The 22,301-nt window shown below is 35.3% G+C and overlaps 1 protein-coding gene, 1 long non-coding RNA gene and 1 pseudogene across 2 annotated transcripts; 2 read left to right on the top strand and 1 right to left on the bottom strand.

The window, feature by feature from the left end:
* The first annotated feature begins 1,997 nt into the window (after positions 1–1,997).
* Positions 1,998–3,565, top strand: LOC106356693 (alcohol acyltransferase 9-like). The gene has a single exon (XM_013796429.3). The coding sequence runs from the start codon at positions 2,136–2,138 to the stop codon at positions 3,426–3,428; it is 1,293 nt and encodes a 430-aa protein (XP_013651883.2). The 5' UTR covers positions 1,998–2,135; the 3' UTR covers positions 3,429–3,565.
* Positions 3,566–11,031: 7,466 nt separating this feature from the next.
* Positions 11,032–13,519, top strand: LOC106407741 (annotated as a pseudogene).
* A 6,613-nt stretch (positions 13,520–20,132) lies between these two features.
* Positions 20,133–21,335, bottom strand: LOC106356692. The gene is made up of 4 exons (XR_001272136.3): positions 21,035–21,335; positions 20,929–20,964; positions 20,770–20,845; positions 20,133–20,461 (listed from the first exon to the last, which is right to left on the bottom strand). It is a non-coding gene; the product is annotated as an uncharacterized LOC106356692 (long non-coding RNA).
* Positions 21,336–22,301: the final 966 nt, after the last annotated feature.

Raw genomic sequence — 22,301 nt, 5'->3', positions numbered from 1 at the left:
AGCTCCGGAAAGGCAAAACTTAAAGTTCAAAATAAAGAAGCTAAAATCTTCGTTAATTTTGACTTACTTGAATGGAGGTGCATGAGAGATGCAAGATTAAAACAGTCAATTTATTATGTATTTTGTTTTGCATTTGTTTACCATTCAAAATATTAATTGCAGAACAAAAATAAATAATTAAATAATAAAAATCTGCATATATATTAAATTGTTGCCTGCAGTGAAAAAATCTGTTGGGAGAATGATGAGGAGACCAATAAGAATTCATGTAAATTACTTTTTTTTTATTTTCTCTATCAGTTACCAATAAATAGTCTTATTTAATTTATTTCATTAATTCTCAAACTAAATACAAATTTTCTCAGACATATGGTTTAATATTTTCATTTTATGTAGAAATTTATTTATAAAAAAAAATTATAAAGTGATATATAAAATATATATGATTATGTATATTTTCTTTTATACGTACATTCACAGAAGTTATCTATATATTTAGTTTACAGATTCATACTTGTTATATAATTTTTTGCAATAAGTAGATATACATGTTATTTTGTATCATATAAAATGTATAACTTCACTAAATAAGATATATTTTTCTGACTTAGTTATATTTCAATGAAATATTTTTTTAATGTGTTAATATGAGTTGGATATGATAAATAATATTCAATAAGTTTAATTTATTGTCAAAAACTATGTTATAACACATGGATGCATTTTTATTTTATATTTAACTAGAACTTTTATTTTTTTTAAAGATCTGACTTACATTATTTTTTCTTTTCAATATTTATTTAGATTGAACATGATTAGGTAAATTAGTTTGATTAGTTAGATTTACATTTGTTCTACGTACGTATCTATTTGATTTGTATTTAATCGGCTTGATCTGCGTTATCTTTTAGATATGTTTTATCATTCGAACCTTTAGTTACTTTTACATATTGTTAACATAAATACAAGATGTATGTTTTCTACTTTTAATTTTCAATCAGTTTTAGTCTTTCATGATTTCACATCGCAACACCTCAATTCAAAGACTTTCAGAATTAATAAAAAAATCAGTATCAATAATTTACTACTAAGTAGTAGAGAAATTTGGCTTAGTGACATTTGTAACCTATTCTTTGTAAAATGTGTTTCCAAACTTTAGCAAAAGGTACGTTTTCGTTATATTTTTTAGATATTTTTGTCTTAAATCCTTATTGTACAGATGGTTGTGATCATTTTGAAATTATACGCCATGACAGGAAGCCATGTAAACTGTACACATTTACATATAGTCATATACAAATGAAACATATGTTCTTGTACGTGATAAGTTAAGTGTATGCAAATGTTACTCCTAAATGGGCTGTCTAGCAAAGAAAGTGTTTTTTAGTCAATTGTTTAAATGTTTACTTTTACGACTTTTTTGTTAGAGTTTGATTTCACTAAATCGTGTTTTCCTAAATTGTAAAATTCGTTACGGATCAAACCTTGTCAATCCATGATAAAGAAAATGGATAGTCGTGTGAATGATCTTATCCCAACGAATGGATTGTTGTGTGAATGATCTTATCCCAATGGTCGATGAACGTATTTGTATAGGCTGTATAGATATGCGTGAGCACCCACCGAACAGTAGTAACCATCAATTTTAATACCACCAAATATCCCAAATTAACCAAATATTCGTCAAAATCTTTTCAATATCCATAAAAGTAGGTTGTTATCCTTTTTATCGAATATTAAATAGAAGGTATATAAACATATGGAGGATTATTATCCACTGCTCTAAATTGAAAAATCAACATGTCTAACAGTAACTTGTAAAACAAAGCCCTTTAAAAAAAAAAAAAAAAAACTTGTAAAACATCCCACCAACGGATCAAAAACAAGGTTTGTAGATTTGAAAATCAATGAGAACAATCAAGGGAACACGTACACAGAAGAGTACATATGCATGAACACAACACACAAGACATACCATGTCTAAAAAGAAGACACAATTTACAAAATTACCCTTTGTCTCCATACTTCTCTCCACGTGAATGTACATAGCAGAGAGATATATATAATACATATCGCAGAGACCCACCTTCTTTATTTCAGAGGGAAAAAGAACAGAGCATCGTAGAAAAAGTACCATGGGATCCTTGGTTAATGTGAAAGAAGCCACAGTTATTACTCCTTCCGACCAAACACCTTCTACTGTTCTGTCTCTCTCCGCCTTAGATTCTCAACTTTTCCTTCGTTTCACCATCGAGTACCTCCTCGTTTACTCACCCGTTTCCGACCCGGTTTCTCTCTCGGATCGTCTCAAGTCAGCACTCTCTCGCGCTCTAGTTCCTTACTTCCCTTTCTCTGGCCGCGTACGTGAGAGGCCCGACGGCGGCGGCGGCGGAGGTCTCGAGGTTAACTGCCGTGGCCAAGGTGCTCTCTTTCTCGAAGCTGTATCCAACCACCTCACGTGCCTTGACTTTCAGAAACCTCCCCGGCACGTGAGTAGCTGGAGAAAGCTTCTCTCCCTAAACGTCATCGATGTCCTCGCTGGTGCTCCACCGCTCGTCGTCCAGCTCACTTGGCTTAGAGACGGTGGCGCCGCTTTAGCCGTCGGCGTTAACCACTGCGTCTCCGATGGTATCGGAAGCGCAGAGTTTCTCACCTTGTTCGCCGAGTTATCTAGAGACTCGCTGAGTCAGAGTGACTCAAAACGTAAACACTTGTGGGATCGCCACTTGCTTAACCCGTCTCCGGTTCGTGACTCGTTAAACCACCTTGAGTTCAACCGAGTTCCTGACCTCTGCGGGTTCGTTAACCGGTTCAACGCCGAGCGACTCGTTCCGACATCAGTCGTGTTTGAAAAACATAGACTTACCCAGCTGAAGAAACTCTCGAGTCGACTCGGTGAGTCCACATCGTTCGAGGTGCTCTCTGCACATGTATGGCGGAGCTGGGCGAGATCACTGAACTTGCCATCAAACCAAAGCCTCAAGCTTTTGTTCAGCATCAACATTCGAGACCGAGTCAAACCGAGTCTACCCCTTGGGTTCTACGGGAACGCCTTCGTCGTCGGATGCGCGCAAACCACCGTGAAAGATCTGACGGAGAAAGGGTTAAGCCACGCGACGATGCTCGTGAAACAAGCGAAGGAGCGAGTCGGCGATGATTACGTCAGATCGGTGGTGGAAGCTGTAAGCAAGGCGAAAGCTTGTCCTGACTCTGTCGGAGTCTTGATACTGTCGCAGTGGTCACGTCTCGGTTTAGAACGGCTTGATTTTGGTTTTGGTAAACCGGTTCATGTGGGATCGGTTTGCTGTGACCGTTACTGTTTGTTACTTCCAGTTCCTGAACAGAATGATGCCGTTAAAGTAATGGTCGCCGTTCCGTCAAGCGCCGTTGACTCCTATGAGAATTTGGTGATGAGCCCGAACGTTTAATAATTAGAGAAAATATCAATTCTGTTATGAAATACTGCCAGCAGTAATATTTGAAAATATAAAAAGAAGTGGGATCCGTTGCACTATTTGCACAGTAAATTTCTTTATATATATATGAATGTTTTCGTTCATTGTAATGCACATTCCAGTCTCTTCTCTCTCAAATTCTCTCTCTATATCGGTGTTAAAAATTTCTACGGGTATAAAATTTCGCCCTTATTTAAATTCCTACGATACAATAAAATACAAGTTCTTTTAATAACACGTTATCAGCACGATCACTCTGCGATTCGGTAAAATTTATTTGTATCATTTATACCCTGTTATAATGGTCGGTATATCGCATCTACTATTATTTATATCATGTTATAATGGCCGGAATACCGCCTATATTATTTACTAATAATTTAATTTATTTATTGGTCGGTCGAGCCGCCTTATATTCTGTTTATTATTTATTGGTCGGCCGAGCCGCCTTATATCCTGTTTATTATTAATTGGTCGGCCGAGTCGCCGTATAATTTATTTATTACTCTGCATTGATCGGCTGAGCCGTCGCATGATTTGTTGTCATAACATAAATATTTCATTGTTATAATTTTTTTTACTTTTATGAAATTTTATAGATTTGGTTGACCGTTTAATACGATATTTTCAGACTAATTTTTGGTGCACTCGATTTAACCCCAACGGTCACAAAGAAAATTTTTCAAAAATTTCCCCTTTCTCCAACGGTCATGAACAGTAATTTTCATCTATAAATACAACTCATTTTCACTCCATTTCATCATCCAAAACATTTCATCTTCTCTCAAAAATTTCAAATCGCTCTCCTCCGATATTTCATTTCAAGAAAGATGATTCGCGCACTTTTGTTTTTATGTGCCATTTTTATTTGTGTTTCTATTTATGGTTTATTCGTTGGAGAATTTACTCCAAGTGAATTTAAGATGAATATCGGTTTAATTTTCTTTACATCGCTTCTCCTTGTAATTGCTTGCATGATTAATGTAAACGGTTCCTTTTAATATGAATAATATTCTAATAATTTTTATTTATGTGCTTTAGAAATACAAATGGCAAAAATCGAGAAACTTCAGTTTCCGGCATTGGAAGTAACTGGGACAAACTACACGGCATGGGTTACAAACATGGAGCTTCATCTAGATTCCGAGGAAATACTCGGAACAATAAAAGATGGCAATATATCAACCTCTCATGAAAAGGCTAAGGCCGTGATATTTCTGAGAAGGCATCTGGATGAAAATCTTACGCATGATTATGCGAGAACCAAAGATCCCTTAGATCTTTGGAAAGCTCTGAAGGAGAGGTTTGATAACCAAAGAAAAATTACTCTCCCCCATGCACTTGATGAGTGGAAAAATCTACGATTTCAAGATTTTGAAAAAGTGGAAACGTACAATTCCGCTATATTGAGAATAGCGGCGCAATTAGATTATTGCGGTAAGCCTGTCTCGGAAGCAGAAATGCTCGAGAAAACTTACCAAACGTTCCACAAAAATCATTATGTTCTACAAGAACAATATAGAAATTGTGGGTATACGAGGTTCTCTGAACTCGTTGTGGCGCTTATGATAGCGGAGAGAAATAATGAACTCCTCATTAAAAACCACAATGCCCGACCCACGGGAACCAAAGCATTTCCTGAGGTAAATGCAACGGATATAAAAAATCCGGAAAAAGGAAATTATTCCTATCGTGGGCGTGGTCGTGGCCGTGGTCACAATCGTGGTTTTGGTCGTGGTCGTGGTTATCGATTTAACCGCAACCATGAAAGGAGTAACAACCCAAGAGGAAGGGGATCCAACACATGGAATCGATCTGATCGGGTAAAAGGGAAAGAAACCCAAGAAAACCCTACTCATAAAAATGAGAACGTCTGTTACAGATGTGGATCGAAGGGACACTGGTCTCAAGTATGTCGAACTCCTCGGCATCTATGCCAATTGTACCAAGAATCTATTAAAGGCAAGGCAAAGGAAGTAAATCTCAATGAACACCTTGTGGGTACAACATCGACATACCTCGAATCCTCTGACTTTATGGGAGATTTCGACGAGGCCACTCATCAAAATAGTTGAAGTGCTTGTACTGATCAAGCTTAATAATGCCTAGTGATGCCATAAAATATTATGTATTTCACTTTCAAAATAATGTTGTATTTCAAAATATCTAATGTATAATTATTGTGTACTTGTTATTGATGCATAATATGTTTACTTATGAAAATTTATTTTCTTTATTAATATTAACTGTGTGTTACTGAAATGGATAAGAAAGCAAATGGAACAACAACTAAACAAATTGGTAGAGAAGTTTGCATACCAGATAGTGGCACAACGCACACTATACTGAAGGATAAGAGATATTTCTCTACTTTAAAGTCAGTAAAAATGACTGTAAACACAATATCAGGTCCTACAGACCTGATCGAAGGAATTGGCAAGGCAAACTTTATGCTAATGGAACAAAGTTTTCCATAGATAATGCCTTATATTCTCCAAATTCTAAAAGAAATTTGTTGAGTTTCAAAGATATATACCGTCAAGGGTATAACACTCAGTCTGCAACTGAGAATGGAAAGAAGTATTTATATATAACTTCTGAAAAATCAGGCAGAGGCCTTGTACTGGAAAAATTTCCAGAACTTCCTTCTAGATTGCATCACACTTATATTGATGCTATAGAATCACATCTTGTGATCAAAAGAAATCCAAAAGATGTTACATTATGGCATGATCGTCTTGGTCATCCATGCACTACAATGATGCGAAAAATCATTGAAAGCTCACATGGTCCTTCAATAAAAACCCAAGATATATACCAAAGTAATAAAATGACATGTGATGCGTGTGCTCTTGGAAAATTAATCATAAGACCATCACCAACCAAAATTGACAAAGAATCACCAAAGTTTTTGGAAAGAATCCAAGGTGATATTTGTGGACCAATACATCCACCGTGTGGACCATTCTACTACTTTATGGTATTAATCGATGCATCGAGTAGATGGTCACATGTTTGTTTGTTATCATCTCGAAATATGGCATTTGCGAGATTTCTAACTCAGATAATCAAATTAAGAGCACAGTTCTCAGATTATCCAATTAAAAGAGTTAGATTAGATAACGCTGGTGAATTCACATCCCAAGCTTTTAATGATTATTGTATGGTATCAGAGATTGAAGTAGAGCATTATGTTGCTCATGTTCACACACAAAATGGTTTGGCAGAATCATTAATTAAACGGCTGCAACTAATTGCAAGGCCATTGATCATGAGATCAAAACTCCCAACATCTGTATGGGGACATGCTATTTTGCATGCAGAAGCACTAATTCGGATAAGACCAAGTGCATACCATAGATATTTCCCATTACAGTTAGCATTTGGAAACGAACCAAATATCTCTCATCTAAAAATCTTTGGTTGTGCGGTTTATATTCCAATAGCACCACCGCAACGTACAAAGATGGGACCGCAAAGACGGTTGGGAATATATATTGGCTATGATTCTCCATCAATAATAAGATACCTAGAACCACAAACTGGTGATGTGTTTACGGCACGATTTGCCGATTGTCATTTCAATGAGAAAAAAATTCCCAACTCTAGGGGGAAACAACAAACAAGTAGGAAAAGAGATCAAATGGAGTGTACCATCGTTATTACACCTTGATCCTCCTACGAAACAGTCAGAACTAGAAGTTCGACGTATCATGCATTTACAAAATATAGCAAATCAGCTACCTGATGCATTTACTGATACCAAAATGGTAACTAAATCACATATACCCGCTGCAAATACTCATGCTCGTATTAAAATACCACAAAATGGTGGAACGGCAGTTGATACACGTGAATCAGGAACACGTTTAAAGCGCGGTAGACCTATTGGTTCAAAGGATAAACTTCCTAGAAAACGTAAGGAATGTGAAAAGCATGATACTCCCAAAATAACAGAAAATATTTTGGACGAAGAAAATTGTGAATCTAACGACAATATAAAGCATCTTGAATCTGAAGGAAATCATGAGATTTCTATCAATTACATCCATAATGGAAAGATATGGAAACGAAATGAGATGGATGATATTGATGACGTTTTCTCATACCTTTTAGCAAAGGAAATAAATGAAGAAAACGAAGATCCAGAACCAAAGTCTGTATATGAATGTCAAAAGAGACATGACTGGATAAAATGGAAAGATGCAATTCAAGTCGAACTAGATTCGCTTAACAAACGAAACGTATTCGGACCTATTGTGCTCACACCCAAAGATATAAAACCTGTTGGGTACAAATGGGTGTTTGTCCGAAAAAGAAATGAGAAAAACGAGATTACAAGATACAAAGCTCGTCTCGTAGCCCAAGGTTTTTCTCAAAGGCCAGGAATTGATTATGAGGAAACTTATTCTCCTGTCATGAACGCAATCACATTTAGATTTCTGATGAGCCTAGCGGCCAATGAAAATTTAGAAATGCGTCTCATGGATGTCGTTACAACATATTTATATGGATCATTAGATACTGATATCTATATGAGAATCCTAGATGGATTTAAAATGCCAGAAACGTTAAGTTCCAAACCTAAAGAGTTATGTGCAATAAAATTGCAAAGATCATTATATGGGTTAAAACAATCTGGACGAATGTGGTATAATCGTCTCAGCGAACACTTAACAAAAGAAGGATACACGAATGATCCTATATGCCCTTGTGTTTTCATAAAGAAAACAACATCCGGATTTGTGATAATCGCGGTGTACGTTGATGATCTTAATATTATTGGAACTCAAAACGAAATCCAAAAGGCATCAAACTATCTGAAAGGAGAATTTGAGATGAAAGATCTCGGGCAGACAAAATATTGTCTAGGATTACAAATTGAGCATTCTCAAAAGGGTATATTTGTACACCAGTCTACATATACCAAACGAGTATTGAAACGCTTTAACATGGATAAAGCAACTCCTCTTAGCACCCCGATGGTCGTTAGATCACTTAATGTTGAAAATGATCCGTTTCGACCATCTGAGGAAAATGAAGAAATACTTGGTCCTGAAACTCCATATTTAAGTGCAATTGGAGCTCTTATGTATCTTGCAAATTGTACTCGACCTGACATATTTTTTGCCATTAATCTTTTAGCGAGATTCAGTTCGTCTCCTACACGAAGACATTGGAATGGAATTAAACATGTCTTTCGTTACCTTCAAGGAACAACTGATTTAGGCTTGTTTTATCCTAAAAGTTCAAAATGTCAAATGATTGGTTTTGCAGATGCAGGTTATTTGTCAGATCCACACAAAGCTCGATCCCAGACAGGATATGTTTTTACAATTGGAGGCACCGCCATATCTTGGTGTTCTCAGAAGCAGACACTTGTTGCTACTTCTTCAAATCACGCTGAGATCATTGCACTCCATGAAGCAAGTAGAGAATGTGTATGGCTAAGATCAATAAGCCGACACATCTGTTCAAGCAGTGAGATTGACGAAAATACAGAGCCAACTATTCTATATGAAGATAACGCGGCATGTGTTGCTCAAACGAAGGAAGGAAATATCAAAAGCGATAGAACCAAACATATACCTCCGAAGTTCTTCTCATACACTCAAGAGCTCGAGAAGAATAAAGAGATTGAAGTAAGATATGTTCGATCATGCGACAATGCAGCCGACCTCTTCACAAAATCACTCCCTACCTCGGTATTCAGAAAACACATCCATAACATTGGGATGCGCCATCAGAAGGATCTATGACTGTTCATTCGAGGGGGAGCTTACGTAGTTGTACTCTTTTTACCTTACAATGGTTTTTCCCATTGGGTTTTCCTGGAAAGGTTTTTAACGAGGCAACAAAGACGTTAAGCGAGAGTGGATAGTGACACCGGTCCCCAATGGGGAGTGTTATGAAAGACAGCCAGCCGTAATGTTTGAAAATATAAAAAGATGTAGGGTCCGCTGCACTATTTGCACAGTAAATTTCTTTCTATATATACGAACGTTTTCGTTCATTGTAATGCACACCTCAATCTCTTCTCTCTCTATAATAAGGAATTCTCTCTCTATATATCAGTGTTAAAAATTTCTACGGGTATAAAATTTCGCCTTTATTTAAATTCATGCGATACAATAAAATACAAGTTCTTTTTATAACAAATTCTAATTTTTTTTATTTTTAAAAAATGAGGAACTCTCACTCCGTTGACTTGTTTGATATTGAGTATTGATAAATCATTTTAGTTTACTTTAATTTCCTAACCTCAGCAACCTTTTTTCTTTTTGACATCCGTTGATTTTATTTATGGGTTAGAGCCCAAATGGGCAAAAGTCCTACACGGTACAAACATAAGGGCCAAACAGAAGGCCCAGTTTTACATTGCAATTATAGACCGAAGGCCCATAGGAGAAACCCGTAGGGAAAGTTGTCGAGTAAGTCCACCACGTGTTCGACTGCCCTGCAGTCAATGGACACGCGTCAAAACTCGACCGACACACCCTCCGGCAAAGAGAAGCGGCGCGACGGAGATCCGCCGTCAGTGGATGCAAATTGATGAAAAACCCGATCAACCGATCAGTTTTCACAGAGTCAAATCGCCCACCAGATCCACGATTCAGAGGAGATAACAATCGACTTCAATCGATCCATACACCATCAACTTTCCAATAAACTCCAGTCATCTTTAAAGATATAGGAGAACCCGAAGATGAATAAGCCTCACCCGAGGAAAGGAAAGAACAACCGAGGTTTAGGAAGGAGAGTCAATAGAGCGGAGGAGCAGCGAGAACCGCAGATCGAACTAACCGGGAAGATCCCGGTGAAGAACCGCCGTCAACACCAAGAAAGGTGTGACAGGGAGACAGTAGCCAACCGTCCATCAACAAAAGGAAAGGTAAGGACGCCGGAGTCAAAACCGACAGACCACCGAAGGACAAGTGGGTCGTCAGAACAAAAAGCTGGTCGGATGCACCGATGCCGGAGAAGAAGCTCGAACAAAGCGATCGAGCGACTGAAGTCGTTCTCTCTCTCTAAAAGATTTTGAGGAGATAAGAGAGAGAGAACGCACCTCAGCAACCATTTTGTTTATTCATCCAACACAAAACAGCATATTATAGAATTATATAATATTATATTATTCGTCCTCTCATTGCACACGTATTGGCGTTCCACTATCAGTTTATCGTTTTCTTTACATAAATTAGGATATTAGGATCTTAGTAGCATTTGATCCAAAAAAAAAAAGGGGATCTTAGTAGCAATCGAAACAATGCACTTTTGAAAATGCACTTCGATTTACATTTTCTTATACCAATTGTTTTTGCATATCAAAAAGGCAAAAAAAAAGAGTGAGTTATATCTACGGTCCGTGATTTTAGTCTTGGTGTTGTTGCATTGATGCAATAGTATGTATCGGCAAAACGGTAAGCATGATTGGCTATTATTATGCTTTAAAACTTACTTGAATGAGTTAACAAATTTGTAGTGTGTGATTGGTAAATCTATTATATAATAGGAGAGTTTCTCTCCCCCTGAGCCGACACGTCAGACAGCAGCGTGGGTCCCACTTTTTGTTTTTGTTTTTTTGGGCTGTTTGTTTTCGGATCTATTTTTAATTGTTTTTGGGCTTCTACAGATTGATCCCGTGAAGCATTAGGGTTTCCTCATCTCTTCAAGGTCTTCGTATACCCAAGAAGCTTCCACATTCGACTCAAGTGTCGTTAACTGCTGACGATTCGAGTCCTCCCGTAACGCCTTCTCCGTCCATCCTCCTATATAGGAGGGGGTCACGCCTCCTCTCTTCACCCTTACTTTTAAAACTTTCGTCTCCAATCTATTATATAATAGGAGAGTTTCTCTCCCCCTGAGCCAACACGTCAGACAGCAGCCTGGGTCCCACTTTTTGTTTTTGTTTTTTTGGGCTGTTTGTTTTCGGATCTATTTTTAATTGTTTTTGGGCTTCTACAGATTGATCCCGTGAAGCATTAGGGTTTCCTCATCTCTTCCAGGTCTTCGTATACCCAAGAAGCTTCCACATTCGACTCAAGTGTCGTTAACTGCTGACGATTCGAGTCCTCCCGTAACGCCTTCTCCGTCCATCCTCCTATATAGGAGGGGGTCACGCCTCCTCTCTTCACCCTTACTTTTAAACCTTTCGTCTCCAAATCCTCAGAAAATGAGTAACACCTCGCCGATCTTAATGCTGGTAAAACCTCCTCTCCGATTACACACTCTTTCTGAGCAGTATACTTTTCTTCTTAACTGATTCTTAAACCCTATTTTGGCATGGTTGCTCCTGACTGTTGTACTATCGTTGTGCGTCCTGATAGTGTAGACACTTTCTTGGTTGTTTCGTTTTTAGTAGAATTATGGTGTTTATATGTTTTTTTTGTTATGTGTAATCCACAGAACAACCTGCAGAATCTGGCTGGGCAGCTTTCTGATGTACTTGAGAATCTGTCCCCTATAGTGAGAGCTCGTGTTTGATGCCTTGAAGAATATACAGGTTTGTGATATACTATTATTAACTCAATCTGATCTTGGTTATGTATGTGCAACCACCTTTTTTTCTTCTATATGAGTGTATTCGAATGTCAAGTTTCATATTAAGGTTGATTAACCAGTGACTTCTTTCAACGCAGAGCCAACACGATGAACTTGAGGCTAAGTTCCGTGAGGAGAGAGCTGTTCTTGAAGCCAAGTATGAGAAGTTGTATCAGCCTATTTATGCAAAGGTAATTGTTACCTGAGAAAATGTCAGCCTTTGTTTGCTTATCTCTTATTTTCTGCAGTAGTGTAAGTCATATATATCTAAAAAGTTTCTCATGAATTCTACTTGGTATCTTGTAATGTACAGCGTTATAATATTGTGAATGAACTACTGAAATCGAGCTGACTCAAGAGGATACGAAGATGGACGAAGGGGAGGACAAAACTGCTCAAGGTTACTTCAGAAACACAGTGCCTTCCTCTTTTTGTCTTGGGAAGATAAACAAAATACAACATTGTTTTATGTGTTCCATCTCAGAGAGAGGAGTTCTAAGTTTCTGGCTGACTGCTTTGCAAAATAATGATGTTACTTCCCACGAGGTGATATCGCACATATAGTTTTGGTATTTAATTATGTATATGTACAATTCAATCATAGCAATCTCTTTCGTGTTAGGTCACAATGCATGATGAAGAGGCTCTCAGGTATCTTAAAGATATTAAGTGGTGCAAGACTGAAGAGCCTAAAGGATTCAAACTTGAGTTTCTCTTTGACCCAAATCCCTTTTTAAAAAACAGTCTTGACAAAGTCTTATCATGTGATTGATGAGGACGAGCCACTACTTGAGAAGGCTATTGGGTAATTGCTTATGCTCTCCAATGATTGCACTGATGAGCTGTAGATATATTGCTTATATTATTTCCTTTACTTCAGGACTGAAATTGATTGGTATCCTGCAAAGTGCGTAACTCAGAAGATTCTTAAGAAGAAGCCTAAGAAAGGTTCAACGAACCCTGCACCATTCACTAAAGTGGAAGACTGTGAAAGCTTCTTCAGCTTCTTTATGAAGATATCGACGAGGACAGAGTAAGATAGTGATTGTTGTAAAAGCTTGTCAAACTTTTTAGTTAACGTATTTAGTAATGCCTCATGTTCTTTGATGCATGCTGAGGAACTTCAGAATCTGATGGAGCAAGATTATGAGATTGGGTACGTCCTCTTCTGAAAATACTTGGTTTCTGTTGTGTTATGAATTTACTTTTGAATCTACTTAATGAGGTTCTAACTTTTGATTATCCTTATTTCTTCCTGCAGATTTACTATTCGAGACAAGATTATCCTGCATGCCGTTCATGGTTTACTGGTGAGGCTGTGGAAGGACATGAGTTTAACATGGTCTTCAGTTGTATGGCTTAAGAAGCGAATACCAAATGCACGCTTTCATTGTATGGCTGGTAATGAAAGATCGAATGCTGACTCGAGATGGAATGATATCGTGGGGTTTTGATATTTCACCGATGTTCTTACTTTGTGGAATTGAAATTGATCCAGCAAGCCATATATTCTTTGATTGTCAGTTTCTTATGCAGTATGAGTAGATTATTAGAAAGAAGTAGACTTAACTTTCTTACACCTCTAGCAGAGATCACTGCTTGGATCACACATCAGGTGGAAGGGAAAACAAAAACAATTTTAACACTCATGTTTCAGGCTGCCGTTTATTCTGTATGGAAGGAGCGTAACTCCAGGTTACTCAATTGGATTATAAGAGCATTGGATTCCACTGTCAAGGAGGTACAGCTCCAACTCAGATCAAAGCTGTTTGCTTTGGATAGAGAGGACGATCACACATTCCCACATTCTTCACATCATCATACAACACCAACTTCTTCTCAGTCCAGGACCTACGTTTCACACCTTCTGATAAAACAATGTATTTTTAATTGCATTAGTCAGAAATAGTATCCAGATTTTTTTAAAAAAGAAAAGAAAAAAACAGACAAAAAAGCTATGTCAGCGACTGCCATGAAAAGGTTTGGACACAATACATAGATAACTTTTTTTTTTTATATATAGCCAAATAGACACAGGTTCGTCCGCAGAGAAGTACAATTTCGTTTCATCACCCAGTATATTCATGAATTTCTTTAAAATGTTAGTCTTCATGGGTCTTAATATCCACTATCACTATAACATTGTCACAACGCATAAAATACAATAGAAAACAATTCCTAAAAAGTAACTGCCAGTTATAATATAAACTAATATTTTTTTCACTAATCATATGGTTTTGCTCAATTACACAAACAGAGATGTTACTATAAGAAAAATATACCATATATTTAACGAAACAGAGCCACAGGTTCGTCCTTACCTGCATTTTTATTAAGGAGCTGCGGGGTTTTAATATTTAAACAGCATAGTGACGAGATTCATATCTTTTTTTTTTTTTTAATTATCTGTAAAACTTCCTGTCATACACTCAAAATGACAAATATTTATTTAAAATGCAGTCATGAGCAAATATCTCCATGTTCTTATATAACAACTCAGCATACTCATTGTGATTATTGTATTTGCCATTTCTACTGATTGATAATTTTAGGTCTCAAATGTATTATATTTGAATCATATGCCTAAGTGAATATTAGTTAGCTTCCTCTTTTCTTTCAATTTGTGTACGTTTATCTCATAACTATCGTAGTGAACGGTGACGATGATGAAGAAGATAGTAAGACTAAAAAGAAGGTATGAAGTGCTCAAAATAAATCAAACCTAAAGAAAACTATCAAAAGTTTCAGGCTGGACATGGTCATGAGACCCTAGAATAGATCCGGCTCCGCGCTTGCGCGGAGACTACACCCCTAGTGATTATAATAGATCAGTTTTTGCTCACTCCTCAGCGCGCCACGTTATCGTTTTGTGGGTCTCACTTTTAAAAAGTGTAAAAAAGTGTCAAGCCCATGGCTCGAACCCGGGTTATTGAGATATAAACACCAACATTTATACCACTAAGCTAACTGATACCTTTGTACATTGATGGCCGAACCTAATATATATTTATGAAGGTCGGAAGCCCTTGCTTCTTCAGCCTCCTCTGAGTGTCGGACCTACAAGTGTGTTATGGGTTTCATTTTTAAATGGGATTCATCACGTTATATGAAAAAAGCTTAAGTTTGCAACAATTATGATTTTCCTATATTGTAAACTGTTGTAGTTTAATATGGGTTCTTTTCATCATTGTCTCAAACAAGTCTGAGTTACAGAGTTGCGCCGTGTGTATGTTCGTAATCTATTTTTTCACCGGTGAACTCTTCATGTCCCCATCTTAAATCGCTTGATCATAAATGTTCCTGATTTGTAGCCCCTCTATAAACCATATATATATGATTCTCATCTTTGATGAACCCAATCTGCATCTCCACAAAACTCATTGATTCCTCTTAGCTTTAACCATCTTCTAGAAAATGTTTCTCTCTGCCTCCCCAGTTCGTCAAACCGGCGTCCCGGCGTCCGTCACTAAACCTTCGAGTCTCTCCATCTTAGTCTTAGTAGTCAGAGCATAGCCTCTGGCTTCCTCCGCTTCTGAGATTCCCTGAACTTCAAGAAAGACATGGAGTTTGTGGGAATCACGGTTCTTTTCCTCGATGAAAAGGTAAGTTAATCTTCGATCTATCACACTTATTTAACATAATTGTTTTAATTTATTTCCTGATTCTTTGTTGGATAATACTATTTGCAGATTCCGTGATTAATGGGTTTACTCCCGTTGGACGTGCTAATCATTACATGCCATCTTTGAAAGCAGATTCCATTGTGAAAGTCGATCGTTTTGAGGTTGCTAGGTGCTCCAAGTGATTGCGAACACAAACCTAGAAATTGGTAAACATAGCATATTTGGCAGCTCCAAGCAAGATTACAATCAGGCAAATTCAAGTGGAATGACATACCAACAATTGAAACTGGTAATTAGTAAACAACTTATCCCATATTTTCCTTATCTGAAAAAATCTACTGTGTTTCTGATCTATTTTTTCATCTACGCAACTTTAGCCTCTGTCATGGATAGCTATCTCCCAAGAATTGCATTGACTATCGTTTATGGGAAGAAAAATATCTTGCTCCTGAAAAAAGACCGTGATAACCCTGTTGTAAGATTTTAGTTTGTGCAGAACAAAAAACCTTGATTTATTTTCTATTTAGTATAGTGATAGTTGTTGACAATCATTAGTTATTTGCCAATATGTTTTTTATGCGGCATTTCAGAACTCTCCATTCCAAGCGGAACAGCAGATGGAAACTAATTTTTCTGGAACCTCCTCGACTCCAAGACAGAATCAGAAGATAGATGTTGGTGGGAGGTTAATCAAGGGAATACTTCAGAGAAGTGAGACGGCCTAGCCAGACTTCATCTTTTGTACAGTCTGAGCAAAGAGTGGAACCCACAAAACACGAGAGAAGAAAAAACAAAACACGAAATTAACATATTCAGATCTTCTCTCTTGCATGTCTAACATCTGGCGCCGACGAAACTCAACACCCACGGCAGATGAAGCTGATGCAAGTAAACATCTCATCAATCATGCTTAAAAACAATCTACGCTTTTCAATCTCACAAACTAAGAAACAATTTTACCTACATGAATCGGGAAATTAGTGCCCACATTCCCGACATAGAAAAAAAAAGGAGTTGAAGTCCTAACAGTTTTTTCAGTATTAGACTAAACCACAGATTCAAAACCCAGTTATTTTGAAACCCTAACATTTTAAATCCAAATTTATTATCTTTTTCCATGCACTATTTGATTTATATACAAACAACTACCTAAGTAAACACTAACAAGTTCCATCACCCTCAACTTTGAACATATAAGATATAAAAATATCAACATATGACTTCGTCGTTCATTCTTATATCAAACTCATCAATCTATGTAATATCCAAAGTCCCATCAATCACATTATAGACAAAAAAATAATAAAATCCCGTAAACAAAACTATATAATACACCTATAATGTAGCCGACCCCGCGCTTGCGCGGAGACTATGCACCTAGTATAGGAAAAAAAAGAGAGTTGTGTAATTGTGTTCAAAAAAAAAAGGAAAAAAGGAGAGAAGAATGAAAAAGTGAAAATAAGAGAAAAATGAAAAAGGTCAAAAAATGAAAAAGAAAAATATCTAAAATAAAATTATATAACTCTGGTATAACTGAAAGTTACATTTAGGGTATGACCGATAAAAACCAGAGTAAATAAGCATAAATAAAATAGAGTAATTAAATGAAAATATTGCAGAGCAACATTTATATTAAAAACAAATAAAAAGTTAACCTCACACAACTAATTTCTTTTTACAAATCTAGATGAAGAAAAAAATACAATAAAATAAACAGTAATAAGAGTAAAAGAATAAAAATAATTAAAATTCTTTCAATTGATTGGTGAATTTGTTCGCTGAGATGAGAGTAACTGGAAAAAAATGAAAGAGAAAAGTATCTAGAGTAAAATCATATATCTCTAGTATAATTCAGAATGACATTTAGTGTGTCGTGTTCCTCTTTAGAGCATCTACAAAAAGACTTTCTATTATTGAGTTTTGTAAATTCTATATTTGAAATTTTAAAGTGTTCTTCTCCAAAAAGAAAACTTTAAATTTAACTTCAAAATTATTTGTAATTTACACTATGCTCTTTATATTTTTCATAATTAATATAAATCCATAAAAAATTTGTAGATAACTAGCACATATATAAAAATATTATAGTAATATTAATTAATAAAATCTTACACTAATATATAAAATTATAAATAGAAATAATAATTAAATATTAAACTACAAGAAAAATGCCACACATTATATAAAATTATTTTATTAATGCTCCATTTTCGGTTATATAGAATTTGTTTGGACAATATTTTAGAAGTTCCAGAGAAAATTTACTAGACTATTAGTGTTGTTGTAATATTTAAATTTGTGTAATAATTATGTCTTCATGTATATATCTTCTTAAAAAATATTATTGAGTTTCTTTTGTAATATTCTTGTTGTCTAATTCTACTTTTAAAACATTATAAATCTTATTTTGATTTTTTAAAAAACTTTTATGTGTAAAATTTTAATTTATAAAATAAATTTGAAATATTTAAAATATAGAGAAGTTTTAAAGATTAAAACTATGAATGAGAAAATACTTAAGAATCATAAATGTGAAGTATAATTAATTATAAGGACCAAGATGTAAATAAAAAGATGAAACTTCAAATTTAGAGTTTTCGAAGTGAAACTTAAAAAGCGAACCAATCGCGGGCCGCCACGTGTCAGTGGGGCCCGCGAACAGTGCAAGAAACACTCCAAAATCGGTTCTTAATTCATAGCTTATGTGAAAGTTTCTTCTGGGTTTTGTGGGGCCCACGTAATAAAAACCCACTAATAACCCCCGATAATAGTGGCCTAAGCGGTGTTCTAAAAGACTACTTTCTAACTATATTTATTAATTAAAAAGAAACAGTAAGAGATAAATAAGAAGGAGAAAATAAAAAACAAAAGAAACGTATTTCTCGGAATGAACTTTTTCTTATATTTTGAGGGACTACTTTACAGGTGGCAACACCACATAATTTTGTTCATTAAATTTTAATTACATAATTATTTTATCAGCAAATAATAATATACTTATCTTTAGAAACTATTGTAAAGAAACTTACCACTAATAATGCCCTAAAAACACAATAAAAAGAAGAAGCTAGTTGCTACTTGGTCATTGAAACTTTTTGCCAAACCATCGACTACATAACAAACCTGATTTAGTAAGTTTTACTCCAAATGATCTAATACTAAAAGAGTGGCCGAGATGCGCCACAGATTAAAACCTGATAAATTAGAAAACTTCAATCTTAGACATCCTCGATCTTCATGCGCGACACTCGTGATTTTTGGTTTTCTTGTATAAACTTGATTGGACCGTATTATATAAACTACGGAGAATTGAATATTGTAAAAGAATAAAATTGATAAGATTATACCAAAGATTAAGAAAATGATGATACAACTGTAGAGTCGAGATATTATCTCTTTCCTTAACTCAAAATATGTCCCGTAGTGCGACGGTTCGATAACGTAACGAGTCCCAGGATACAACTGCAAAAATCTTCTGATCTGCGTCACTCTATCAGAAACCTGACGAAACTAGTTTTGTGTATACTCTCAGGAAAATCAAAGAGAAATATAAAAGAAATATGGAGGATTGTATTATTTTTCTGCGTGTAAAAAGAATGAGACACACAGAAAATAAAGAATCAAATATTCAAGTGGGAGAAATGTATTTGCTATATTTGCTCGTATGAATGTCTCTGCAAAGAATGACTTAAGCTCCCTTATGTAATCAACAAAACAGGTCCAACGTAAGCCATAAATGGAGCATTGAATCACGTCAAATGTCACAAAGAGAAATTGATTCTTTGTAACTATTTTGATAACGTGCATTCAAGAAAAAGATATTGTAAGTTTGACTAGGTTAAACAACAATAATCTTTTTAATGAGTTTAAATCTTTTATATTTAAATAAATATAAGATAATCATAAAATAAGTTATTAGACAAAATGTCCAACTAACAAATTTTAATTTAACCCCACTACAAGAAATTCTGGTTTTAGCCACGGAAAATGTTGTGGCTATCGACTAATTTTCGTGACAATTTAATGCTTAGCCACAAATCGCCACAAAAATATTTCGTTCACTATGAGCTTGTGGCAATCGGATGAACGTTGCTATTTGTTGCTGTACTTCTACGACTTAGCCACAAACGATTTTTGTGGCCGATAGCTACAAATATCGCTAACTTGGGTTCGTCGCAATTGTAGCTACAAAAAGTCACATTCTAAACTGTAGAAAATTTTCTACAAATAGCTACAAAACTAATTGTGGATATGAAACACAAATAGTCACAATAATTTTGTGGTTTTATTAGCTAGCCACAACTCGTGGCACTTCAAAATCTTGGCTTTTTCTACAAATATCAACAGCTTATTAAGTCGAAATTTGTGGTTTTAATTTACAAATTGCCACAAATTTATGTGCTTTTCTGTGGCTTTATTATTTATTTTAGTTTATCTTTAAACTGTATTTTATTAATAATGTGGATTCTAATTTAAATCATTAAACAAAATTATGACATTAAAAGCATAATAATTAATTTAAACATTCAAATACCATTAAAATTATAAGTTTTTTACAAAAGACATCTAATGATGTTCTTCAATAGTTACAAAAGACATCTAGTGGTGTTTTTACAAAAGACATCTAATGATGTTAGAGTTTAACTTAGTATAAACACAAAAGACACCAAGATCAGATGGAGGAGTTAGTGTACGGGAGAATTTTGATCAAGTTCTTGGCTTGATTGGGGAGTTGGAACAGAGGCATCACTCTCAGGCTGAATAGGTTCAAAGGTAACAGGATCCACTCCATTTATCTTCATCAGCAAAACATCTTTCCGGATGCAGTCGTCTATCCCAAACCTATGAAAAAAACACCAAAACGTTTTGTTAGATGAGGCAAAGACCAATGTAAACTCAAAGCATTACAATAGCCCTTATACTTAGACCTAGTACAAGATTACTGTCTGAACTCATAACTCAAGCACAAAACTTATCAAATAAATCAAACACTCAAACACCTAAAAAAAAACCAAACAATCGTTTTTAACAGACGTAATCAAATCAACAAATCACATTTATCCTTTAGTTCCTGTCTGAACTAATAACTCAAAGACAGAACTTAAAAAATAACTCAAACAACAAACAAATAACTGAAACACTGAACTTACCACCACCTTTGCTCACAAAACGCCTCCGCTGCTCACGAACGCCTTCTATGCCTCCTCCTCCACCTTCAAGCTTCTTCTGCATTTATTACAAAAAAAAAAACAACACAAAATCAGATTCAGAATAGAGAGACTGAGATACATAGATACAATCGGATGTACCATCTTCTTCTCCAGCCTCTCATGCGTGAATCGACCCTACAAACAAAACAAACAAAATCAGATTCATACTGATAGAGAGAGACAAAGAGAGAGAGATAGGTCGAACCGTAGTAGTGTGGTGGTGTGGATATTGACGGAGACAGAGAGGATATGGAGACGGCAGGGCTAGAGCTCAACAGCGGCGGGGCTAGAGCTCGGCAGCGGCGAGGCTAGAGCTTTCCATCTCTTCTGACTAAGAGAACCACAATAATCAAGATTAGATCTGCTGGAAATAAAGAGATCTTGATAATCTCTGAAAGAAAAAAAATGTGAAATCTGTAATCTGAGAGATAAGTTAGAAAGAAAACGTGAGATAAGAGAGAGAGAGACCAGATGAGATGTCGTGAGAGGAGTCAGGGAAAAAGTGATCCTTGTCTTGGGGGAATTGACCAATAAGAAACAAGCACGGAGATAACTAAAAGTTTCAATGCATTTTTGTCCATTTGATGTAGTTTAATCAACAGTTGTGATTAAAATATAGTGCAATCCTAGTCCTTGTACATTATTAGTCATTTTATTTTGACCAATCATATTTTTGTAACTATTTCTTATTCTATTTTTGTTTCAATACACAAAATATTAGTGGTAAATTTTAATGTACAAAAATATTTTAAGACAAAATTCAAAGAATTAGATTTCACAATTTAAAATTTTAATTTTAGATTTGAATATTAAATTTAAAATTTGTTATTGATGTTTGGGGTATATGTATGTAAGGTTTAGAGTTTAGATATATAAAATAAAAAGTTCATATTTAAAATTTTAAAAAAAACTTTTATAAGTAATGGATGGTATAAGATTAGGATCTTTTAAATTTAAGAATTAATGTTAAAAATATCAGATTAGATTAGTGACTTTGTATGTTGGATTTATGTTTGGGGTTTAGAGTATTAGATTTAGAGTATAGATTTAGATTTAGTGTTTGAGGTTTAGATTTTAAATTTGAGATTAGATTTTTAAATGATTTAATTTGAGTTTAAGTTTAAGATTTATATTATAAGTTTGAATATATTACATGGAAGGTTTAAGTTTGGGGTTTAGGGTATTAGATTTAGGGTGTAGATTTAAAATTTAGTGTTTGAGGTTTATAATTTAAATTTGAGATTATATTTTAAAAATGATATTATGAAAATGTTTGATCCTGTCGTAGCTATTGTGGTATTAGATATCAATCGTAGCGTATAATGTTATCTAGCAATGTAAAGGAAGAAGCAATACCTTGGTATTTGAGGTTTAGATTAAGTTTGGCCTGAGTTGTAAGATTTGGGGTTTGGGAATAGGGTTGGATTTGGAGTTTAGATTTATGAATTTAAGCTGAGTATATATGATTGTTA

This window comes from Brassica napus, chromosome C3 (assembly GCF_020379485.1).
Source record: "Brassica napus cultivar Da-Ae chromosome C3, Da-Ae, whole genome shotgun sequence".
NCBI classification, from domain to species: domain Eukaryota; kingdom Viridiplantae; phylum Streptophyta; class Magnoliopsida; order Brassicales; family Brassicaceae; genus Brassica; species Brassica napus.
This window is presented reverse-complemented; position numbering and strand designations above follow the sequence as displayed.